Source organism: Plectrocnemia conspersa, unplaced genomic scaffold (genome assembly GCF_051122295.1).
Source record: "Plectrocnemia conspersa isolate PC_06_02 unplaced genomic scaffold, ASM5112229v1 ptg000008l, whole genome shotgun sequence".
Taxonomy (NCBI): Eukaryota; Metazoa; Arthropoda; class Insecta; order Trichoptera; family Polycentropodidae; genus Plectrocnemia; species Plectrocnemia conspersa.
Window position 1 is genome coordinate 508,800 of NW_028277172.1, and position 26,228 is coordinate 535,027.

Sequence of the window (26,228 nt, forward strand, 5' to 3'; positions counted from 1 at the left end):
CCAGGAAATATGTCGTAAATTGTGACGGCGCCGTCGCAGTGGAAACGCTCGGTAACGAGCGTTCCTACTGCGACGGACCCGACGCACAGAACGAAATTTGTAATAAGATGATCGAATACTATTCATATGTACTTTTTAACGTTTCCTTAACTTATAAAGTAAATAAAAAAAATCTTCTGCTACACGCATGCACTCCAAAAAGTAGCTCAGAACATACTGCATGGGCAGTGAGAGAGGCTCCGCGTGTAGGGAATCAATTATGTTTGAAATCAAGTATATTGAAAAGCATGTTTTTGCTTCTCACGCAAATCGAGGGATGCGTGCAAATTATAATTATGCTTTTTAAATAAAAAAAATATATTCTTTGTAGAAAATATAAAACAAAAAATACTTAATTTTTCCTTACGTACTGAAATATTTAAAAATTCTAATATTTTTATAATTTATAAGAATGTAATAGAATTATAGTATTTTATTATTTAAATTTAAAAAAAAAATTTTGTTAAAATTTTTATTTTAAAAACAATAGAATATATTTTTTAGTGAGTACTTAAAAAATAATCATACAATTATAAGGGTTATGGCCACTTCGCTGCTTCTTCTTGCGGCGAAGGTGGTTCAGTCATTCTAGGTTGTCTCTTCGCCACTGTCGGTGAAGGCACGTCTGGTGGTCTCTTTGGGTGGCTGCTGGTAACTCTCACTATCCGACTGTCTGCCTCTCTTCATCGGAGCCCAAGCTAATATTTTTTATGGGTTAAAGGCTTGCTGGCCAATCGCATATGTACAGTGATCTTCTAGCCAATCGCAGCAGTCGCTTCGTAGAACGGCAAAATACGTCTACGACTTTAGAAAGCGACGTTCACTCGTCCAAGGTCGTATTGCATTTTTTGGAAGCAGTCACGGATGTAGTGATTTATGATATCCGTGACCGTCTCGCCTCAAAGAGATTCTCTTAACGACGGAAAATATTTCAAAATTTTCAAAATCTTTTACGCCATTATGTTAGGGTTTGAGACAATGACCCTTTTAATCTTGGTCATCTGTGTGTGGCGACTCTACAATTATTACTTTATTATAGTTTATTATATAGTTTAGTACATACTGCATATTTAACTGATTTATAGCCTATTTTTAGACTTCAGAATAAAATTTCCATATTTAAATAAAAAAAATAACTTTAGATTATAAGCAACAAAAATCAGTCAAAAATAATCAAAAAATACCGAAATTGTATTTGTTTGTATGTATAGTTATTTTAAAATAAAGATTATTCTAAGTTTAATCGCTCAGTAACTACCTTTGCGCAGCAACAGACGGTGCATAGCTATTAGAGACAAAATAATGTCTCGCATTCTAATTAGCATAGCGTTATAAATATGGGAATTTACTTTGTTTTGAGAGCATAATCAAATCTAATTCAGTACACTGATAATATTGATCATTACCCGAGTCGCTGCCAGCTTGTAGATAATAAATTATTTTGTCATGTTTATAAATATCATCCATAAACCTGAAAACTAGAATTTCCTAGATTTTATTTCTTAAACCTCAGTCCTTCTTCATTCATTCATAAATTGAACCAATTTTCTATTTACAATTGGAGGCACTAACTTATACTACCTTTAAGCATCCACATTAGAGCTCAATAGCCCTTCAATATATACTTTAATGAAGAGGAGGTTGACTCAACTCCAGATCAGCCACTTCTCTCTAGTCTAGCTTGACGTCCGAAATCCATTACAAACTCACTTCTAGGACACCTGCAGCCTACGTACAAAATATATTAATTGTTGCATTGCATATTAAATTAAATGAGAACAATATTTTTCTTTATAAAATAAACACCCCCTGAGTCAAGGATACCTTGAAATTTGGAAGCTGAGTTATTGATTATTTTAGATCCTTTTCAAAACCTTCACAACATCAAATTAGTGGCATTGATGAGCTTTATTTACACTTGCCAATTAATAACGTTTATATTTAGGTGTAATATTTTGTAAAAATAATTTAGTCGGTACCTCACGATAGTGAGGTAGCGTGTGTGCGAATACCGGACCCTCAACTTTTTGGGTTTTAAATATTATTTTTGCTTCGTTCTAATTTTTTTAATTAAATATTTTAAAATAATTTATAACGATATTATTATTAATATGTTAATCAATATTTATTTTGTATGTTATACATGATACATGAATTGAAATGAACTTTCTTTTGAGTATTTTACTCTCTAACATCACTATTTAAAATATCGTTCATTATTTTGCCACCCTGCATCTATTAAGCCGATAACGAAACGCTTTCATTCATTTTAATTCGAATAGAAAACTAATCAATTATTAATTGAAAACACTCTATAAACAATGATGATATATAAATATCTTTTAACAAATCAACTGGCGATTAATTAATATTGTTGAGAGTTGAGGCGCGAGAGTGAGTGTTCGACGCGAGTGGGCGCATGATTCATTCTCTATATTTAGAAGTCCATTGTGTGCCGTTTAAGGTCAATCATCAGTTTTTGCACTTGCGAAACATCTGCATCGCCTTCATGGGCGATTTATTGCTTCAAGGAAAAGTACATAATCGCTGATATTTTACCTCATTATTTTTTTTCTAAATTACACACTACTTACAGCCATATAGATATATAATATATTGCAAAAGTGTATTTGTATTAACACAAAAGGGGATAAATAGTAGTTCCACAACTTCATTCCCCTCGCATTGTGACTACGAACTTTCCCAAAAGTATTCAAAACATTTTATTAAACATTTATGCGCATGAACACTAAAAGTTTGCTAACGCCGAATAATATATTGTGATGGTACAAAACGCGCGTACTTCTTAATGAAAACTTTGAAATTTATATCCAATATGAATAATAAATTTCGTCAAGCGAATTTTCACTTCTCTGCAATAATATATACAGTGAATAATGGAACGTTTTTTTTTCTACATCTCACACGTGTGATACTCTTTTTACTTGAAATTAAAGAAATCAATCTTTTTTCAACTCCTCCGCCTGATAGTGGCATATAAATTTCCCTATATATGTAGTAATTAATATATGTTGATAAAATGAACTATTACCAGCTTTTCCTGCGTGTATTTTGCTGCAAAGTCACACGCCTTCAATCCAAAAATATTTATATTTAAGTGTTACTTTTGCAACTTAATATAATGTTTGTTAAAATAATTTATTATATAAATTTATTTTTATATTAAGCTCGCGATTTTCGCTAATCCACAAAAACATTACTTTCACAATGCTCGGCAATTTATCTGCACCCAAATTGTTATAGATCTTTCTGAGCGGGCGTTTAACTCTTTTTCTCTCGCCTTAAATTTTTTAGGGTCCTGGAATTAAAAAAAAAAGTTAACAATAATTCATCCCGGGATAACAATGCACAAAGCGCCCTTAATTGCCATCGCTGCTCGTTTGCGGCTGGGAAAAGTATTTCAGCCTAAATTGTAATTTTTAATATTAATACACGTCAACGTTAACGTTACACTTGCAATATTTTTAAAACGTATACGTGTTTTAAGTAGCACTCATTAATTTTAATAAATTAAATACAAAGTGATAATATTATATTGAGAATATACTTATTCATAGTATTTTTTATATATACTATATATATATATATATATATATATATATATATATATATATATATATATATATATATATATATATATATATATATATATATATATATATATATATATATATATATATATATATATATATATATATATATATATATATATATATATATATATGAAGGGCTTTAATCAATTCTGCGGTTATATTTCCCAAATGACGCTTGAAATTTGCAATCGCGTTTCGATTTCGTCAATACTCAAATGGAATGGAATTTCTCTTTGATTTATTATTTTACGGTCTACGTATGCGTTTTACATTTCACTCCCAAATACACATTGAGGGCACTTCAAAAAAATATTATATGAATGTATTATATAAATAGAATTATATATATTTAAAACATACTACTGGTTATATGTATAATATTCGTATGACAAATATATCGGATGTCTGAAAAAATATTCAATCTTTACTTTAATATTATTTTAATAGATTCTATAATTGAATTAAAAATATATATTATATTAAAATGGGCTTGATGACACCATTTATTATCTCTCTTCTCCAATGAAAACATTTTTTAATATCAAATTAGTTTCTTGTCGGTGCATCCGAAAATTTAATAGCCAAATCGAATTTTAAAGACTCGTTAAATGAGACTTTAATATTATATTAGGAACTGCCTTATTCCGACCGACATCATCAGATATCTCGACGCTCATTTTCATCGTTTCGATTGTTTCAGGCCAGGTTTCAGCAGCGTCAGCTCATTGAAAAGGAGCAGAAGCTGATGAATATGTACGAGAGCAGCCAGGCCAGAGTGTTGAGCAGGCTGGCAACGCAACCTTCGCAGCCTCCAGCAGCACCTCCTGGAAAGGTAGGTCCAAAAGTACGATCGAAATTTAAAGCTATTGCCATTAAAATGGCGTGTAATATATTTTCGCTGTCATGCTTACTTATTTAAATGTGCTTTCATTTGCTATAATTTATTTTTATAAAAATATAAGTAAGGATCAGAAATCTATTGATTCAACAAAACAAATTCTAAAAATGCCATTTTTTTAATTTGAAATCATGAGAAACCAAACAGTGCATAGCTTACATAAATATAGAGAGTAATTCGTCAGGTTTCTAAGTTCAAATTTAAACACGAGCGTGAGAATCTAAATATTACGCTATTAAGTCATAAACATCGGCAGGTCAGTTATCCCTTTTGCCATGCCAGCAAATTCACAACGAAGGATTAGTCGATTACGAGACCCTTTTTATGCCGTTAAGTATAACCCGGCCATAAATCATAGGAATTACATAGGAAAGTGCCTTTTTTATATAGCTTAAATGTTGTCATAATTTCGAGAGTATTAGCTACGTATTTATTAAATGTTAATTTGAAAATCTACGTGGCGCTATGGTTACACTAATACTAGTAATTGTGGCAGCAAAAGTGGGCGAGCCCTAAATATCCCGTTATCAAATATCAAAAATATATCCCGTAAAATCAATATTTTGGGCTGCTAGCTCGAGAAATCGAAAGTAAGTCAATATCTATAATTTCAGCTAAATGCATGTTATTTTATAATTTAATTAAGAAACTCGATTTACACGGTGGTCGTTTTATGCAATTACGAAATATTTAAAATTAAACATCGTTTGACACATGTAACGCAGCGATATACAAACACGTCGGTTAATAATGGCTTACTTCCACTTCTTGCAATTGACGTACATCTGGAACCTCTCTCACTGCCCATGCTGTGAGTCCTGAGTTGCTTTTTGGAGTGCACACGTATCGCTGAAGACTGCTCGTTTACTTTATAATTCCTGGAACGTTTTTAACGTATCATAAATAGAGGAATAGATTTATATTGCTGCGCAAAAAAAATGTTCTGCACTTCTTTTACGCAACGAACGTACGACTAAAAGTTTAATACAAATTTCGTTTTATGCCTCGATTTACGCGGTTTCAATTTATCTTGAAACGTATCTACCGAAAAAATCGAAAGTTAATTGTACATAAATATATAAAACATGCTTGCGAATTTTAACCGGAAATTATGAAATTAAAAGTCTGTTATGAAACTCTTAACTTTATCAATTTATATTTATTTCAATATTACAATAAAAAGCAAAGCTGGAAATAAATAGAATGAACTTTACTCTTGAGATTAAAAAAATCATTTATTGTACTAATACAAAATTAATTTTAAAGCGCTTTTAAGACTTTATAAAAACTTTTTAGTCATTTTTCAAAAATATTGTTACTAAATGAAAATTTATAAAGTTACTTTTTAATACTTTAAATTACCTTTGAACTTATGAGAACGGTTTATTAATTATTTTTGTTAAATTAAATTTGTTTTATAGAAATGTGACGTATATTTAAAGCGCCTGCTGAATTTATCTATTCTAGTATTTCCTAACATTTTTCCATCCTAAATATATATGTATGTACATATGGCTCGGTAACGATTGATCCCCTAAATTTTCTTCATGTATTCATATTCATAAATACCAGCTAAAGGTTATTAACATATAATATTATATTTTAATATGATGGGAGGCTATTTATAAAAATATTGTTATTATATGAAATTACATGTATAATATTAAATATTTAAGAATGCTTTCATATTTACAAAACGTAAAGGAAAATATAAATTTTAAACTAATTACACTTTTCATTCAAAAGCTACATGGTAAATAATTAATTTATATCTATTCGTAAGTAAATAAATATTTTTTACAAATTTATAAATAAATAAATAAACAACAGAGCAAACGTTTTAAGATATCGTAAAGAAAAAAAATTGTAAAGATGTATTATAATAAATAAAAATTAAATTATATCAAAGTAAAATTAAATAAACAACTCAATATATATGAAAAATAATAATAATTATAAACAAATCGTTATTTTAATTATGAATTAATTTAATCATACATATTGAGATTGTAAAAGATATTCAATATTAATATCTAAATCTTATTCTCCAAGTAACGATGAACTTTTAAAGAAATAGAAAATTATAATTATTTTTTTTATTCTTTACAATTTTTATAATAAGAGTGTTGCAATCTAAGGGGTGAATATTGAGATGCGCATGCGCGGGCTTTCGCGCCTTCGTCGGGACTCCCGCGCAGATCGTCAGAATGGCGCGTCGGTCGCCACGCTATCGCTCCTCAGTAATGGACGCCGTGTGAACATAATTCGCGTGTTTTCACATAGGCTCACACCCCTCCCATTCCCTTGAGCATCCGGCGGGTCATACGAAACAGGAACAAAGCAAGAAAGCGATGGCAAAAGTTCTGCAACCCCTCGGACAAGGCGGAGTTGAACCGACTGGACCGAGAGGTAAAATCTACCCTGGCGGAACTCCGAAACAGCCAATGGAAGGAAAAAATCCAGTCACTGGCCACCGACGATGGATCACTGTGGAAAATGGCCAAGGCGCTACGCAACAAATCGACCAACGTACCACCGATCAAGAGACCCGACGGAAGTATCGCTGTCACCCCGGAAGACAAAGCGGAAGCTTTCGCAGACGGTTTGCAGTCCCAATTCACCCCCACAATTATTAACATCGATCCTCTGTTCGTGGACAGGATAGAAAACGAAGTGCTCCACGAGATGTCAACACCACCGAGCGACCGCATCAGACACACGAGCCCACTGGAAATAGAAGACATCATTTCACACATGAGAGCCAATAAAGCACCAGGCCCGGATGAAATAAAACCGAAAGCGCTACAACTCCTACCGGAGAGGGGGTATCTGATTATTTCGATTCTGATAAACTCGTGTCTAAGACTCAGACATTTCCCCACAGGCTGGAAGACGGCGACCGTCATATTGATAAGAAAGCCCAACACGGGAGGCACCAAACCGGAAGACTACAGACCCATTAGCCTACTGTCGACAATTGGAAAAGTGTGCGAAAGAGTCATCGAAAGAAGACTCAAAGAGGACATTGCTGAGAAAAACATCATTCCAGATGAACAACATGGATTCAGGCCGCAGCACTCCTCTGTACACCAGCTGATGAGAGTCGTCGAGTACATCAACTCCGGCTTCTCACTCAAGCTCTCGACGGGGGCGATCTTCCTGGACATTGCGAAAGCCTTCGACAGGGTTTGGCATGACGGCTTGCTTCACAAATTAATCAATCAAAATGTCTCTTCTTCTCTTTGCAGGTTACTCTCGTCTTACCTGCGGGACAGGAAGTTCAGTGTCAAAAACGAGAACACAATATCAGCGATACGGCCAATAGCTGCAGGAGTCCCCCAAGGCTCCATACTAGGACCACTCCTGTATACTTTATACACATCGGACTTACCGAAACCGGTCGACAGGAGGGCCAGAATAGCGCTGTACGCGGACGACACAGCTATCCTTTTTCAATCTAGAAGCCCACAGCTCATAGTGGAGAGGCTCCAGAACTACATCGACGAGCTGGAAGCATGGTTCAGCAAATGGAGGATCACCGTGAACCCAAAGAAGAGTGCTGCGGTTTTATTTTCCAAAAACGCATCCAAAAAGACGCCGGGCAATGTGACAATGTGCGGCACGGCCGTTCCCTGGACCGACGAGACTAGGTATCTCGGGCTCACGTTAGACAAACGACTGCGCTGGAAACCGCATATAGAAAACATCAGGAGCAAAACTTTGGCGGGGGTCTCCGCCCTCCAACCTCTGGTAGGAAGGAGGTCGAGGCTCTCACTGAAGAACAAGCTCCTGATATACAAAATGATCATCCGGCCCGTGATGACTTACGCTGCTCCGGTCTGGGGATACGCTCGGAGCTGCTACTTGAAAAGGCTCCAGATAGTCCAAAACAGAGTCCTCAGACAGGCCACCGACGCGCCCTAGTTTGTGAGAAACTCCGACATCCACAAAGACACGGACATGGAACAAATCATGGAGTATATACAGAAACTGTCGGAAAAATTTTTTAAGTCACTGCCACAAAACCCCAACAGCACTATCAACAACCTCTGTAGATCGGGGGACCCTTACGGAAATCCACATCCGCTGGACATCTTAAAATTTAAAACATAAACCTCTATTCGCATGAATAGTGTTGGCCCTAGCCGCGCTGTGCGCGGCTGGGGCCATCATTGTTCGTTATTAATTAATCATTACTTTTGACACATTAACAACATAAATTCCGACAGGGAGATAGAGCACAAATGCAGGGACTCCCACAACACAAAAACTTTGACTTTGACTTGACATAGGCTCACGTAACAATATTTTATGTAGATACTTTTTACTTTAATGTGCATTCGAAATCATATTTTGATATTAAGAATATCATAATGGATAATTTACAAAAAATAAATATGTTTCGTTAAAAATATTTTATCAAGAAAGGACATTTATTGCACTATTAAGACTTATTCAAACAAAAATAAAAACTAAAACTGAAGAAGTTTGCTGATTTATGGATTAAAAAACGACCACACACGGATGACCACGTTTGAAAGGGTCATTGTCTCAAACCCTAAACTCGCGGTAATGACTGTGACAAAATCATTTATTAACAATGAAGATAAGCAACATAACAGCGTAAAAGATTTTGGAGACCGGACAGTGAAACGGTCACGGATATCATAAATCACCACATATGTGATATTTCCGAAAAATGCAATACGACCTTGGACGATCGAACGTCGCTTTGTAAAGGCGTAGACGTATTTTGTCGTTCTACGAAGTGACTGCAACGAAGATCGCTGCACATATACGATTGGCCACTGAGCCTTATAGCCCTAAAGTGATGAGGAGAAGTAGACTGTTGGAAAGTGAGACTCACCAGCAGCCACTCGAGGAGACCAGCAGACGCGCTCCCACCGATAGACGCGAAGAGACGATCTGCAACTCCCGAACGATCGTTGCCGCAAGAGGAACTACCTCCTGAAACTCGCTGCAGACAGCCAGAAGAACCCTGAGGATCATCCACGGGCATCATTACCTGCATCAGTATCACTACCGCTTGGAGGAAACGTCTCGCCGATAATCTTCCGTCGCACTTATTATATCAATAAAAAGTCTTACTAGATTCACATTGAGTCTCACTGGCCACGAGAGCAATCACCCCTAAAATGTAAAGTAAAATAATCGATTTGAACTATGAGTAATATTATATGCACCATACATACGTATATTTTTATATTTTATTTTTTAACGAAAAACTGTTTGTTAAATGATTGTGTAATATATAATGTCTTCCTATTACGTTTCAATCTCAATTAAAATTCTTGAAACTGCCTGTAGTTTAAACACCATGACTTTTGCTTAAATTTAATATAGCCTTAATAACATTAATAAAAATTGCAAAAATTTTAGTAAATAATACGATTAAGACTCATTAAAATTACATAATAAAATTCTAGAAATTTTGTGGAAGATTTTTTTCAACTCAAATTCAATCCTCCATTAGTAGTAATAACAGTAATAAAATACAATTATATTATTTAAAATTAATTAAATTTACACTTATTTACAACATATCCAGGATATTATTTATATTATATTTTTTTGTATTCTTCTTAGAATTGTACGTGCTGGTAAAACGAACATTATTTAACAGTTATTATTCGGGACACACTTCATCCATTACTTTAATCACTATTTAAATATTGTAGATCGAAGCTTGCAAAGCTTTTACAGTATAAGAAAAATGACAAATAGGACATTTCTAACCGACCTTTGCTATAAACCATTTGTAAGCTTCTGGAATAAGACATTGCCTTTTTTATTTATTTTAATGCGTTTATTATTAACAAATTTTTTTTATAAATATCACTTCTAATATAATTTCAATGTCATAAAAAAAATTAGCAATGGTCTGAACAAACTATAATTATTAGGAAATAATATTTTTTTACAACTTAGGCCGGCTTTTGACTAGCCTTATATTTTTACTTTCATAACAATAAAAAAACATTGTCAATTTTACAGACGATGTTATCTGAAATTGAATACAGCTGCGGGCTTGTTTTTTATGAGAAAATATATATATATATATTGTATATGCGGTATTACGCTTCTCGCTCGCTACAAGTTTTAATATAATAATCGTTATAAGTTATAATACAATAACAAATAATTTAATTGACTCAAAGGATTCATCAAAAATTTGCCGTTCAAGCACTAAAATAATATTATGTATGAAACACGTATATACAATGTTAATGTGCGATCAGTAAATTACAACCGTTGGGCTTGTCTCGTATTGATCTTCAATTAAATAGAAGCGAAAGCCACATACTATGACATGTAGAGATTTAGTTAGAAGTTTATTTACTACTATGCGCATTACAAGACTGATAAAAAATATATTTTGTGTAGCGCACATAAAGCCAATATCTTTTCTACTATAACTCAATATTTCCAAAAGCTTCGGGCCAGTCTAGCCGACCGTTCAAAGCTTTGAATGGGAAATTTCAAAGTCGTTATCCCTGAAAATAGACCTGGTGATGAAAAATATTAGTCCGCCGTGGGTCTTTATTCCATTTCCTGACCCCCGATACGAGAGGGTAGGCACGAGGTGATATCGAAAAGAAACCGGACTCTTAAAATAGCGCGTTAATACGATATCGTAGCAACATAGTGTTTATGGTGTCGGTTTTCTAGAGTTATCGTAAGCAAACTACACTAATGGACCGGAGCAAACAGGAACTCGGCCCCAGTACATATAATACACGATAATAAAGATAGAATTTGAGAAAAAAACTTAAAAGCAAATCACTTATAATTTATTTTTCATGCTGAATAATGAAAGTCAAAGTATATTTTTATTCTTCTTGTTTATTTGATATTAGCAGTGTTTTATTTTGAAAGATTGAAATATCGTTGCAAATTCAATTTACGCCCCATTAGCTCCAATTGGTTGAAGAAAAACATGAATAAGCAAAGGGTATCACTCACATTTAATGAATATTTTTATTCTGTCTATGATGAATAGCCTTTAGCTCCCGCTTGCAATTGAGACATTCTAACCTCACAATGTGACGACTTCATTTTTGTCCAAAATAAACTGGATTTGGACATAAATGAAGTCCACGCGCACTAAGCGACGAGAACAAGGCGACGCGCCCGCCTCATATTGCAAAAATCCCGCGAGAAAAAATGAATGCTCTCTGTTGCTCACCTTCCATATTCTCCCGATATAGTACAATCAGTATATACAACATAATTTAAATGCTAAAAAATGTAATAAGAAGTAATTAACAAATGTGTATAAATTAACTTACTACTCAAAGAGTAAAGGCATTCCAGCTTGAATCTTTTGATTTGATTAAAAGTATATAATAAATATTTGAGACTTTTTACGCTTGATAAAAATTGTAAGCCAATAAACGTAATAAAATGTACACCGAAAAATATTTTGCTTCAGACGATTTATTTTTTAACTAATTGGCATATTTCTGGGAAGCATACTAAATGGATTTTGAGCATTCTTTAAGTGACCTTACAGCCTTTTTTATATAAGTAATTTATTATTGAGACTCTCTGTGTAGTTTGTATATTTCTATAATTAAAATTTGTGCTGAAAACTTGAAAGTTCAATTAAATAAAAAATACTTTAAATAGTGAAGCAGTGCGTATGTATGTATAATATATAGAAAAATGGCTTGCTTTAAAGTCTAAAAAATTGATTAATTTGTTAGTAAGCAATATATATATATATATATATATATATATATATATATATATATATATATATATATATATATATATATATATATATATATATATATATATATATATATATATATATATATATATATATATATATATATATATATATATATATATATATATATATATATATATATATATATATATATATATATATATATATATATATATATATATATATATATATATATATATATATATATATGATAATAGTCCAGCGTCTTTTTGATAATACCTAGTACATTATTAGAGGCGGGGATAGGCGCTCATCCCCGTAATGGCCCCAGCGTCGAGGGTCTTTGCATAATGCACGAGAGGTTCTGGGTCGAATTTTGAAATACGGCCTCGTGTGGGTCGAATTTTAAATGGAAAATCTGATCTGACGTAATAATTATCGTGTTTTACGACAGGTCCGACAGATGTTTGAGGAACGGCGGACGAAGGCGGGTATAGATAAAAGCTATCCTCTCCAACCATTGACGACGAACAAACCAGCTTCCCAAAGGCTCAACGGAAACGCTAACCAACTGGACAGGAGCCAAGAAGTCACGCTGAAGATCAAACAGGTGATATTACCGTTTGTCTGGTATAAAAAAATCCCAGTAAATCTCTATTATAAAATCTTATTTTTTTGTAACAATATTTGTGCATTTCAGACAAAAATGGAGACTACCAACGGTCTGAAGGGGCAACACTTCGAATTGAAGGTCGTAAAAGACATTAATCTCAACGAGAAGAAGCTCGACAAGAAAATGGTCCTAAATGGCTCCGAAACGAAATCCAGCATCAACAAACTACCAAACGTGGGAAGAGTGAACGTTCAAAGGCAGTCAATCAAGCAAGAAGCGAACAATAACATTAAGAGTCCGGTGAAAAACGACTCAGATGAAGAACCGATAAAAAGCCCACAAAACGGCTTCGTACCGAAGGCTCCAAATAGGATAAGTGCTGATAGGAGCTCGAAACCCACAGTAATGAGCCCACAAAACACTTCTCCCAAGACGAGTTCTCCTGTTGCTTCGAAGGTAATATAATAGCCTGAACAATTTAAATTAATTCATATTTAACATTAAGAAACATTCCATATTATTTTTGCGAAAATAAAGTAACGAAAATGAGATTAATAGTAACGCATTTATTAACTAACAAACTAAAACCATTTACTGATAGTCATGTATGATTGCTGCAGGCTTATTTCAATATATTAGTCTTTCAGTGAGAACAGTTGCTAGAAGTTTTGAGCACATTGTGAGTAACATCAATAGGCAATTTAATAGCAAACCATAACGTTTTAAAGGCGATTTCTCTCTTTTTGTTATTTATAGTATTATATTGATTAAATCATTGCCACAATTGCGTTTGCTAATATATAATATTAATCGATTCAAATATATTTATAGATAAACGGAAATTCATATTTTATGCAAAATGATTCGCTTTTTATAAATAAACTCTGCGGCAGAAAACTACTACCATTTTGGAAAGCCGCATTAGGTTAACTGTTATTTAATAAAAAATAAAATTAAAGATCAAAATTTCCCAAGTAGTAACTATTACATGAAAATATTTTTCAACAACAGGTTTTCAAAACTTACAAATTATTAACAAGCGGTTTCCAGAAACCGACTGACAGCTGTCGATATACGCTCGTTCATAAAATACCGATATTAATTTTTCATGGAATAATATATCCAAAAAATTCGGCTTAAAAGTCTCTTCGTTTCATTTAAATAAAATATCAGATTTTGCCAAATAAATGTTTCATAACTTAATTGACTTTCTCACTAGCCCTTGATAAAATGTCAATCCGTTTCATAATATTCATTATGTATATAAACATTTTTAACGTTTCAATGTATTGTATTATATATATTTTTAATACAATTGCTTAAATTTATTTTTTGCTTTTAAAATTCAACTCAGCTTATTTTTCGTTTTTATAATCTAATAAAATGTAATACTGGTTGGAGATATTGATAATAATATGGTGTGCTCAAATTAAAACTAACTGCTAACTGTTTAACTAAACTCCAATCAATTTATATATATTATAAAAATTAAATTTGTGCATAGAAAAGCTTGAAAAAGTCATAATTGTAAAGTTTTTTTTCTCTAAATTACTCTTAAATTGTCTGTAGAAATTTTGCGAATATAAAAACGTGGCTGTTCTTGTCACGTAATCTCCAAGCTTAGCTGGACCGCATCGAAAGGTCATTGTGTGACTATCGTTGCGACGTATACGGGTATATACATATATCCAGAGACGTCATTTGGGGTGGGCAGGTGAGTACATTTGTCCTCCCCTTGAATTTAGCTAGAAAAATACGTGTCATTTAATGAAATACTATGAGTTTTAATGAAATTTAAATATCAAAAAAATGACCACAAATCAGTGGTCAATTGGCCAATCGGCCAACTTTGCCCCCCCCCCCCTGAAATAACGTTCCTGATTCTAATCCAGAAATTCCCTGGTTATCCCTCAAAGAACACAGTCTCGAATTTATCCCGAAAATATTTTTATAAACATATCACTACAATGAAATCATATCGGAATACAGTTTCACTGGTAGATATATATTTAACTAGTGAAAATATAACTTATCTGACATTGGCTAGTCAAATATTATGATTTTAACTTTTCTATACATAGTAATATATACATTTACATACTTCAATATATTTAATTCATTAATTATTTCCATGTGGTGTACAAATGTTACAGTTTATGCTGAAGTTATATTTTCCAGTAGATATATATTTCTATATGATGCTTTAAAATGTCTATGAAGCTCAATTTGACAGTTGCAAAACGTACATTTACTGTTTAAACCCAAACCTTTCTTACACGAATTAACCCAATTCAACATGACCTAATGAAAAGTTTAAAACTAATCACAGTTTTAGAACTTTCATTAGGTCAAGTCCAAAATACAAACTAAACCAACTCAACTCTCAGGGGAAAATTAGCGAAAGAAAAAGTATTGACAGACATCCAATCTCGCATATGCTCTATAGTTTGTCTGCACTTGGATATTACATAATGTTTTAAAGATATGATAGTTATCCTTACTGTTATTACTACGGACTTCTAATATGAGAGTATTAGGCCGGTTTCACACGTGCCGGATGGATTCGCCCTGCACCGGGCCGGCGCCGTGTAGTGGGGGTGGTGTTGTATGGGCTAGTACTGACCATTTCAGACGTGCCGGACGAATCCTTCCGGTGCCGGCCATACAACACCACCCCCACTACACGACGCCGGCCCGGTGCCGGGCAAATCCATCCGGCACGTGTGAAACCGGCCTTAGTCAAAGTATTTTCAAACCATATTTTGATCAATAGGAAGGCACAAAAACAATTATCACTTCTCAGAATCAAAAGCAATAAAATCGTGTCAGCGCCATTACAGTGGGAACGCTCGGTAACGAGCGAAAATTGATATGTAATATATAGCGTAGACTCGAAATTTATATTAAAGTAGTATATACATACATAAAAGGTAAACTCCTAATAGAACACACAACTGAGCGTTGCCAGGTTGGACAAACTTCCTTGCATTCTCGTCGGTTTAAAACATATCTAACTAACTCACCCGTTTCTATGTAATTTTAACCTGTTTACGTTGTCAACTTAGAAATCCATGGTTACAACATAACGTTAAAAAACTTGTGTAGCAAAAAAATCAGTCCAGTGCTTTCTGCTAACATGCATCCTACAAAGACTAGAGTGAGTAAGATTGTTCATATCTTCAATCTTTCATAATGTATTAATAATTTTTACAGCTAGCACAAAAAATCTCCAGCCCAGCGCCACGTTCCAACACAACGCCTACAAAGTCCAAAGTGAGCAAGATGAAACATCTTTATGTCTTCCATATTATCTTAATCTATTTTAATTTTTAAGGCAAACCTAGTAAGACCCGATTCATCCAGGAAGATGTGCGACATATGCCAACGCCAATTCGCACCGGATCGCATAGACAAACACATAGAAATCTGCTCCAAAACAGCCAGCAAGAAGCGAAGGCAATACGATTCGCTTAAGCATAGGGTAGCCGTGAGTGTCAACATATGATTAAAACCCTTCCGATTAAGCGGATATAATACGTGTACTTTTTCTTCTTCGAATGAATAGGGCACCGAAGTGGAGACTTATGTGCGGCCTTCTCGAAGAGGTGTCAGACCTTCGGTGCGAGTAGCTCCACCAGCTCAGTCGCCATCTAAGCCTAGCAATTGGCGCAGGCAGCACGAAGACTTCATCAACACTATAAGGGCAGCCAAGCAAGCCAAGTTATACGTTAGCAAAGGAGGTGAGTGTATTTCCCATTTTACTCAAACCCAGAGTTTGACGACTGTCTGAGTACTATTATGAACCTGAACTTCAGATTATTCAACCAGAAGTTTCTTCATTTACCCCTTCTTAGATATTTTTCTCTGCATGATGAGCTAAAACTTCTTGAAATATTGTTAGTCACTGCTCAAATTAACAGGATGTTGCAGAAGAACCATCCATACTTTGACTGATCTAAATTAACTTATGCATAGTTACTCTTTAGGGTCTCCCTTTTGCCTTGGCTAAATGTGCATTGATTTGTGCAAAATGTGTAAAAAAAATATGCTCAGCTTCACTCTAAGACACTGAGAAGAATTTAATTGCTGAAGTTATATTGACTAAATAACTATATTGTATTGTTCCAGGTAAACTGTCCGATCTTCCTCCACCACCACCAATGGACACGTCACACTACACACAATGCCCACATTGCAGCAGAAAGTTCAGCAAAGCAGCCGCCGACAGACATATTCCAAAATGCGCTACCATGCTTCATAACAAACCGAAGCCAAAACCAGTGGTGAAAAGGCGATAGTCGGAGTAAACATACTGAGCAAAAAAACACACCGCCGTACCCTAATAGCCATATTAACATTGCAAAATTGCATTATTCTTTTAAATTACAGTTTAACCGTTGATCGAAAGTGACTATTAGATATAATGGTAGCATAAATTAACAATATTTCAATAAAAATTCACAGCAGCTTATGTTTGAGATGTGAACATTTGTATCGAGCATGAAATTTATAATCTCGGTGTTGGGTAATGCTTAAGAAATTGCATTAAATTGTGATTATTATCAAAATCGTTGTTCCTACGAATTAATAAAAAAATATCGAGCTTTATCTGTAAATAATGTGTATTATGTAAAAAAATAATATTCAGTCGTGTCATAATTCTAATGTTCATACAAAAAAAATTATAAATTATAGCTTATTAATAATTTATATTCTTATATTTGTGAGAACAGTTAGCATGTATGTGAAGTAAATTTTTGTACTTATAAATCGCAAATAAAAATTCTAATAATATTTTGTATGTTTTATTGTATATACAATAACTGGAAAACACAATAAACGCTCATTGGTTAAGTCAAAACCACACTTTTTTCTATTATTACAAACATAAAATTACGCTATCAAAAAAGACAATAAATGCACTGCTCTATTTTATATAATAATATAATTTCTTGTTCGTTTTTTTTAATATTTACAAAAAACATAAGTATAAAGTTGTTATAAAAATATGGCACTTTATAAAGATACTCTTATTATTATATTTATACATTTTATAAAAGAATACTCTTTAGGTAATAAAAAAATATGATATAATACACTTATATCTTTAGGCACGCCGTGCCATTCTTTCGTATTTCATTAAATTAAAACTAATTAAACGCCAAAAAAAATATATAAATATATATTTATATTATATGGAAAAAACGGAATATAATGAACACTGGATGGTCAATAGAAATTATATATACACACATACATGCACATACACACATAAACAATAATAATAAAAATACATATATACATACAGTAAATATGTCGTTATTATATATTTGTATATAAATTACTTAATTATAAAGCGTAGTAGATGTAATAAATTATCATTGTTTATTTTTTTATTTAATTAATATATTAATTAAAATGACTATTGATGACTTCTTCATGTACACACGCTATCACCAGCTCTTATGGATTAATCACTAGTTGACCTGCTAGAACACATGAACGGCAACAGAATCTGAAATAATATACATTTAATATAATTTATGTTAAAAGCCATCTAAAATACAATAAAGCAAAATGGTACTTACTTAGCATAGTAAGGATGATGACAGTACTTTCCTGCTACGATTAATTTACAATTAGCATAATATGGACTGTCGGTACAGTTCACAGGTGAAGAGAACCCTATTAAAAAATAAAATATAAAGGACAATTAATATTTTTATTAAATAATTGTATATAATTAATAGAAATAGTGTTTGCCTCTTATATTAATTTCAACAGAGCTACTGGCATAGCTATATCCATTATCAGCTTCGCATGTGTATCGTCCAGAGTCGGTCTCGTTGACATTTTCAATTATTAATCTACTGGCTTCTGTAAATGTAATATTAATTACTTATAATTAAGGTATTTAAATGTTAATTTATTTATGTAATATAAGACTTTCGTTGTAACATAACAGGCGTTATATATCCACTTCGTATAATTCTTTCGGCTCTCTAATACATTTTTCATATTAAAAATATATTACCTGTTATCTGAATTCTGTCATTGGATAATAGTGGTCTTTGATCTTTAGTCCACGACACTCTTGGAATTGGATATCCATCAACATCACAAGATATAGACAAATCTGATCCATGTGCATATTCCGTCTTTTCAATACTAATGTTTGCAGTAACTGGAACTATTCATAAAATTATATTATTATTTTATTTATAAGCTGTTTTGTAAAATGTTAATTTTTTAATAAAACTCTAATGCAAAATCTACATTAATATTAGTAAAAATCATATGCTTTTAAAATGTTAATATAAATCAACAAGCAAAAATTTAGTAAAACTCAATCCCCGATATTGTTAATAATTACATAATATGAATCAATTTATTAAATTTAAGACAATAAATAAAAACTCCTATTTAATTATAAGGATAAGCAACAAACAAACCATTATACACTCTAGGAGGTTCCGAGCGTACTTCAGGTATGATTTCCGGGGACAGTTCTTCAATGATCGGTCTTTGAGGCCTCGGCGTGATTACCACGGGTTCGTTCAAAGAAGTGAGCAAATATTTTGCATATAATCTAAGTTGATCCTCCTGTATGTTCACAGGCTTAATCGCCTTCAACGTGACCGTCCACGATGTGGCTTTTCCGATTCCGTTATAAGCTTGACACGTGTACTCGCCGAGCTGCGAAAGCTGCAGCGACCTTATCAGCAGCGAATACTCCCTGGAGAATTCATAGTGTCGAGTTGAGAGTGGCACTGGGCTCTCACCATGCCACCACTGCACCATTGGCTTCGGCCAGGCGTATGCCAAACATCTCAAGTTCACAGACGATCCGAGGGTTCCTATTATGGTACTGTCCAACTCGACTATACTTGCCGGACGCTGTTCGGGATCTAACCAGTGTTAAAAAATGTAATTAAACCGTGCACGTGCTATGTTAATTCCGATGCCAAGCTTCAATCGGAACCTTACGATCTCCACAACCAATCAAAACCATGCCTCGGCTTTTAAATAACCATCACCACATACCCATGCTTCCACAAAAAATATTATATTCACTAAAATGAGATCTTTCATACTTTGAATATGTTATATTTTCTACTATGAAACACTTTATCGTTGGTGAAGTAAGCGAGAATTGATGATGATAGTTATATGAGTACTAAAAGTTTAGGGCTGAACTTAAGTAATAAATCTACACCGGATCAAATCTTATTTATTTTGCTACTATGGATTTCGATAATTTAATTTTAATTTAGCTCTGTAAAAATTACATATAGATAATTTTTAAGCCCTAGTAGACCTAGTTAAATCACAAAGAGCATTTTATACTCATAAATCATTCAGCATTTTACATGCTGTTTTTGGTTAGAATGGAGGATAACCAATCGCACTATTGAAGTGAAAATGGAGTTCTAAACCGCAGTTACATTTAGTCCCTGAGTATTTACACAATAATTCTACATTAGCCAAAGTATTACAAGATATCTTTTCAGTGAATATACTTAAAATATACCATTCCCCTTCAGTGATTATATTTACCGGTGATTTGAAGATTGTATTCCTTCTTTATAGGCTTTCCAATGCCATTGTCAGCTGTACATACGTATACACCAGAATCGTTCCTATAAACTGATATGATTTGCAAAGTTCCGTCTGTGAGAAGTCTGTAACGGCCGGTGTTTCCATCAATCTGTAAATGATTTTACACTTTATCATATCTATACTAAAATGATAAATGTTTGTTTTTCTGTTTATCTGCCTTTGTAAAAACTCGCTAATGGAGCATATTTATTGCCACGGCAATAAATAAGTCACAAGAACAAACGCTCAATGTAACAGAAATTGACTTGAAAAGTGAATGCTTCTCTCATGTTCAATATTATTTATTTATTGTAAATCTTCCGTTGTATAATGACACGTTACAACAGTGTCAACACAATCAACACCTACAGGTAAGTAGTAGGATACCAAATTAAAAAATCAGTTTAGTAAATCAGTTACATCTATTTTGTTAATTATAAACTATAATTACAGCATACAATCAATAGATATCACTATGCACGACCTGGTTCATTTATTTTTAATTATTCATCACGGTATACATCCGTGAGATTAAGAAAATCTACGAGAACCTAATCTGTGACGATCGATTGGAATTATAATTAAATAATAATTATTATGAATTCTGCTCTCCTAGACACAATAGTATTATAATTGTAAAACACTAGGGTACACATGGGATTTAAACCTAGGTTTTTCAGATATTAGTCAACAATGTATACCACTGGCTTATGTCACGAGTAGAGAATTCAAAAACACTTGTATGCACTGGCAGACGAAATTAATTTTAAAAAACATTGTCTACAATTCATGTCAATGATATAACTTATAACTGGGAATACAACTTAGGTGATATCTGTTTACAGAATCTATTGTTTATATAAAATTTAACTAATATTTAATGCTTATCTAGGCCTTTTTGTATTAAAAAACAACTATTCACCAACGGCATCTAAAACTCAACATTTGTAAACAGAAACACGTTTTACATTTGCATATTGAAAGATTTGCCACCTATTTTATTTTTTAATTATATTATACTTACATATATTTGATCTTTAGTCCATGTAACAGTCGGTGGTGGATTTCCAAAAACAATGCATCTGAGTACTGCCACGTTTCCTTCTTGAACCGATACTTCTGGTTCTTGCTCTTCGTCAATTGTTGGTGCAATGGCTATCAATGAAATGAGTCTTACAACTATGTTTTATTTTAAAAGATAGTTCAAATCAAGTTATATATTACCTCCAGGTGCGTAAGTAACTGTAGGTGGTCGTGTAAATGCTGACTGTGGAGGCTGAACTGGACTTTTACATATATTCTTACAGCCTATTTGGCAACACTTGTAATCATCAGGACAATCTCCATCTATGTAACACTGTCTTTCACACGATTCGTTAGCAATTTCATTTGATTCCTCTTCGAAAGCGTCCGATGGACATTCGCCGGTTTTTAGAACTGATAAATTTATTATAAATATAATTTAATTCTTAAATAACAAAATAAATAATATTAATACCTATTCGGCATTCAGCTCTAAATTTGGTTTCTCCTGTATCTGAATCCCTATATGCACCAATAACACATTTGAAGTTATTTTCGCAGAGCGTTTCTTCACATGGATCAGAACAAGTACATCTCACACAACCGTTATTCTCGAGAGATTTCATTTGACCATATGGACATCTCATCGTATTGCATTCATCCGTGTATGATTTGCATGGATCGACTTTAGGCTCTTCAGGTTTGCTTCTCTCATCAACTAGGATCTCATTTGACTCTAAAATGTGGAATTTTATTAGATTATAGTTAAATTATTAAGATATTTGTATCGTAATGTGTTATTCGTTGTTTTCAGACTGTTATCTCATGCAGAAGCTCGTTTCACACACCCAATTTAGAAACTAATTTGTTATTCTCCAAATCGTTACCTAGTTTTAATCGGAAAATTGAGAAATATAGTTAAACCGTTCCCTATAGTATTAATTGTAAAGTATCAGCCAAGACAATCACCATTTGCGAATATTTTAGTTTGAACCATCGATTAAGCTTTATCCATCAACGAAGACTTACCGCCGTCGATACAAAAATCAACGCAACTTTCATAAGTATGGAATCTGTTTTCGTTTCCGCCACATCCAGAATAAGTAAACGAAATACATTTACCCCTATCTTGGTCAAAATACCAACGTTTATATTTATATTCATCGCATGTCCCTTCATCAGCGGGTAACTGACAAATATCTAGATTTAAAATGAAATTGTGAACTAAAGCTAGTACATGAATTGTATTTGTGTGTTGATGTTGTATGTCAAGCAAAAAATGACTGGCATAAATTTCCAGAAATCTGGTAACATAATTAGTTCCCTTTCATTATAATTCTAATATCGTAATAATAATAATAAATGCTTATAGTTAAAATATGTATGTACATCTCGTAGTATCATTTTTATTCCTGCAAAATCTCTCTATGCAATTTAAAATTAAATTCAAGTCCATCAAGTGCCTTCTTACCGATTTTGCTCAATAGCCTTAAGAATATGACTAACATCCACAACAACGTTGTAGACGTAAAGCTTTATTATAAAACAAATTGTATAATTTTGTTTTGTTAAATAATTAGAACACAGTTAATAACTAAATTCTGAAAACGATTGTGGTTATACAATCTTGTAAAAATGTATCTGTAACAAATTATTTAAATAAATTTCAAAAGGAGTATGACATGGTGATGCTTTGTCGCCATTTTGTTTTAATATAAAAAAAATCGACAGAGTCTAATATATGGATTTCTTTTTCAATGTCTTATACTCTCGACGTATATATAAAAAAATATCCAAGGCAATAATTCTAAACATGGATAACTTAATAATATAATATTTTTTATGCCGGAAACTTTCTATTTGCCATACTGTATTTAAGTTATACTAAAATCTATCTGTATTACCTATCTCTTCTTCTGGAATCTCAAGTGCTGGTTCTTTATTATTCAGACATAGCGATTCACACTCGGAAACACTGGAGAATTTATTTGGACTTCCGCCGCATCCGCTGTATGAGAATTTCATGCATTCCCTTCGAGTCTCATTGAAGAAAACTTTGGGATAATTTTCCTCGCATGAACCATACTCCATACCATATCGGCAAACCTCTGTATTTATATATTGCATAATTAAACGCGAAATCAAATAATTATACAATTATAAAATGACTAAAATCTTACCCAATCCTCTAAATTGTCCGCAAGTTCTTTGGCACTGTTCTTCTGAAACGAATCTATTATCGTTTCCGTCGCATCCAGTGTAGAAGAAGTTAATACATCTTCCTGAATTTCCATCGAATGCCCATGCAGGAATATTTTGACTGCAGTTACCGGCTGTGTACGATTCATAGCACAATTGCGGCAGTCTCTCGTACTCAGGCTTTATAATTAAAAAAAGATTCATTAAATTGTAAGATATTGTGAAATATATTATTATTTTTTACTTCAGAAATAGCAGGAACGATTTCTTCGACCGGTCCTTGCTTGCATCGTTGTTGGCATTCCTCTTTCGTACTAAATCTGATAATGAAATTATATAAAATGAAAATTTGCTCATAAGTCAGTTTTTTAGAAAGTTATAGAAGTATTGTATTGCATAGATAGAACCGATAGACAAGTCGTGGTTTATTTTCTGTTGATTTTAGAGCATTGAAAGATGTTGCTAATTAATAAAGAGCACACATTTTCGTCTTTTGAAAGGAATTTTCTTCTCTATAAAGTCCTCACAAATGATTTAGCGTTTGCGGGCTGTTTATAATAACCCTGCTACCATGAACTGTTAAATGGACTGATTTAAAAATGGTAAAAAGAACATTAAATAAAATAAATACAGCAGTTGAAAAAATTAAACTTCAAAAAAAACTATTGATAACTACTAAAAATGTCTACTCATCGGGTGCCAGAAAATTCATAGAATGGACAGTCTGTCATGACTTGGTTCTATAGATTGCATATTTAAAAAAAACGAGTATAAATGACCAGCACGATAGACGAGTGGTATAAGTCAGTGACTATTACCCTAGTGCTTTTCGTTTTCTATCGTGTACATAAGATCGGAATTATTGATTATTTTATAAATATTATTCTGATCGATACCACAGGTTAAGTTTTCCTAGATTTTCCTAATCTCACAGATGAATACCGTGATGATTAATTAAAGTCGAATTAGGTCATACATATTTGATATTAAAAGTTTTCTAATATTGAGCAACATAAGCTCATAGAAAATATCATATATGTTTTAAAATAAATAAGAAACGACGAATCTCAAAATAAATATTAATGAAAGGAACGGCGGCGGCCAAAAGTAGGCTCTCATGTTAAAGTTTGTGTGATGCCATCCATTATGAAAGTGTTAATCACGATATGTTTGTGTACTACCATCCAAATGTTCTACAATAAGCGCCAAATACTATTCTGATTTGTTTATTGGAGCACTATGACAAAATTTTATGAATAACCATAAAACTGGATCCCGCTTTTATCTATAAATTGAAGATCTATAGTGAAGTTTTACTAACAAATACTTCGTATTCGGATAAATGAGAAAAACACTGCGGGCGGAGCATTTTAGCCTCTTAACAAAGTATATTAATCAATAAACAATACTCCACGTCCAAAATAGCCTGTTATATTAAATTGCAGGTAGGTCACTAGGTCAATGAATTAATTATATATGTTTTAAATAGTATCAAACCTGTTGCTGTTTCCTTTACATCCACCATAAGCAAACTGACTACATGAATCAGAATTTTTATCGTAGAACCATTGAGGAATTGATGCATCGCATGGCCCGACGACCATTGGTAGCTGACATGTATCTAAATTGTAATTTAATTAAACATTATTTAAGTTGTGAGAACCTAATGCACCTAGAGAATTTAATGTATTATATTACCTTGTACGCTAGAGCAATAATACTCGCACTGTTCTCTGTCCGGGAAATTATTTTGTACTCCTTCACATCCGCCCCACTCAAATTGATCACACACACCCTTAGAACTATCGTAGTGCCATCTGATTTCAGACTCTCTGCATAGTCTAGTATCAGCAGTTAAGAAGCAGAATTCTATTACAAATAAATTATAATCATTATGAAATTTCTAATTTCTAACCTCCATATATTACAGAAATGTATTTGAATATATAAAACGGGATGATTTATCTTGATTTTAAAAGAATAGAAAGTATCAAAACCGTTACCAAAAAAATTCAAAACCTCTACATTAAGAAACTTGAAAATGTAAAAGCTTTAAAGTTCAAAAGAGTTCCAGATCTATTGAATATGTGGAAAGTCAGTATTAGGATTTTCTCAGGAAGTCTAAGATAAGACGCTTAAGAATAGAAAGACTGTTCATAAAACTTGTTTAGTCACCTGGCTGGAATGGCTCAACTGGAGTCGCAACTGTAGTCACTTGAACATCACCACAGCGGTTTTCACATTCGCTTTCCGAACGGAAGTTATTCGTATTACCTCCACATCCTCCGTAATAGAAATGCTCACACCTATAATTGAATATGTATTAATTTAATATATACCTTATTAAATCCATGTGTAATGAATATAATGTACAAACTTCTTTTTGGCCGAATCAAAGTACCAGCGATGTTCATAAATGGCACATTCCCCAGTCACGGGAGGTAATATGCAAATATCTTGTGCTGAAAATTATTACAAAAATTATATAATCTATTTTATTTGTATATGATAATTGTGATAATGAAATTA

At 33.0% G+C, this 26,228-nt stretch overlaps 2 protein-coding genes across 15 annotated transcripts in view; one reads left to right on the plus strand and one right to left on the minus strand.

Moving 5' to 3' along the window:
* Nucleotides 1–17,672, plus strand: part of LOC148232640 (uncharacterized) — a 76,039-nt gene extending 58,367 nt beyond the window's left edge. For 3 of the 9 annotated variants that reach the window (XM_088189490.1, XM_088189488.1, XM_088189484.1), the window contains 7 exons: nucleotides 4,354–4,497; nucleotides 12,720–12,875; nucleotides 12,966–13,334; nucleotides 16,092–16,151; nucleotides 16,213–16,365; nucleotides 16,444–16,618; nucleotides 17,007–17,672. In XM_088189490.1, the coding sequence (XP_088045616.1) occupies nucleotides 4,354–4,497; nucleotides 12,720–12,875; nucleotides 12,966–13,334; nucleotides 16,092–16,151; nucleotides 16,213–16,365; nucleotides 16,444–16,618; nucleotides 17,007–17,176 (1,227 nt within the window). In that variant the 3' untranslated portion in view covers nucleotides 17,177–17,672. The remainder of the gene's footprint in view (nucleotides 1–4,353; nucleotides 4,498–12,719; nucleotides 12,876–12,965; nucleotides 13,335–16,091; nucleotides 16,152–16,212; nucleotides 16,366–16,443; nucleotides 16,619–17,006) is intronic. The other 6 variants (XM_088189492.1, XM_088189489.1, XM_088189487.1 and 3 more) reach the window with 3 other exon arrangements.
* Nucleotides 17,670–26,228, minus strand: part of Ppn (proteoglycan-like sulfated glycoprotein papilin) — a 59,831-nt gene continuing 51,272 nt past the window's right edge. For 4 of the 6 annotated variants that reach the window (XM_088189480.1, XM_088189482.1, XM_088189478.1 and 1 more), the window contains 17 exons: nucleotides 26,077–26,161; nucleotides 25,875–26,005; nucleotides 25,398–25,568; nucleotides 25,197–25,320; nucleotides 23,944–24,019; nucleotides 23,681–23,879; nucleotides 23,405–23,608; nucleotides 22,530–22,700; nucleotides 21,976–22,236; nucleotides 21,702–21,914; nucleotides 21,502–21,632; nucleotides 20,436–20,586; nucleotides 19,331–19,786; nucleotides 18,913–19,068; nucleotides 18,642–18,755; nucleotides 18,467–18,563; nucleotides 17,670–18,393 (listed from right to left, as the gene is read on the minus strand). In XM_088189480.1, the coding sequence (XP_088045606.1) occupies nucleotides 18,342–18,393; nucleotides 18,467–18,563; nucleotides 18,642–18,755; nucleotides 18,913–19,068; nucleotides 19,331–19,786; nucleotides 20,436–20,586; nucleotides 21,502–21,632; nucleotides 21,702–21,914; nucleotides 21,976–22,236; nucleotides 22,530–22,700; nucleotides 23,405–23,608; nucleotides 23,681–23,879; nucleotides 23,944–24,019; nucleotides 25,197–25,320; nucleotides 25,398–25,568; nucleotides 25,875–26,005; nucleotides 26,077–26,161 (2,792 nt within the window). In that variant the 3' untranslated portion in view covers nucleotides 17,670–18,341. The remainder of the gene's footprint in view (nucleotides 18,394–18,466; nucleotides 18,564–18,641; nucleotides 18,756–18,912; nucleotides 19,069–19,330; nucleotides 19,787–20,435; nucleotides 20,587–21,501; nucleotides 21,633–21,701; nucleotides 21,915–21,975; nucleotides 22,237–22,529; nucleotides 22,701–23,404; nucleotides 23,609–23,680; nucleotides 23,880–23,943; nucleotides 24,020–25,196; nucleotides 25,321–25,397; nucleotides 25,569–25,874; nucleotides 26,006–26,076; nucleotides 26,162–26,228) is intronic. The other 2 variants (XM_088189481.1, XM_088189483.1) reach the window with 2 other exon arrangements.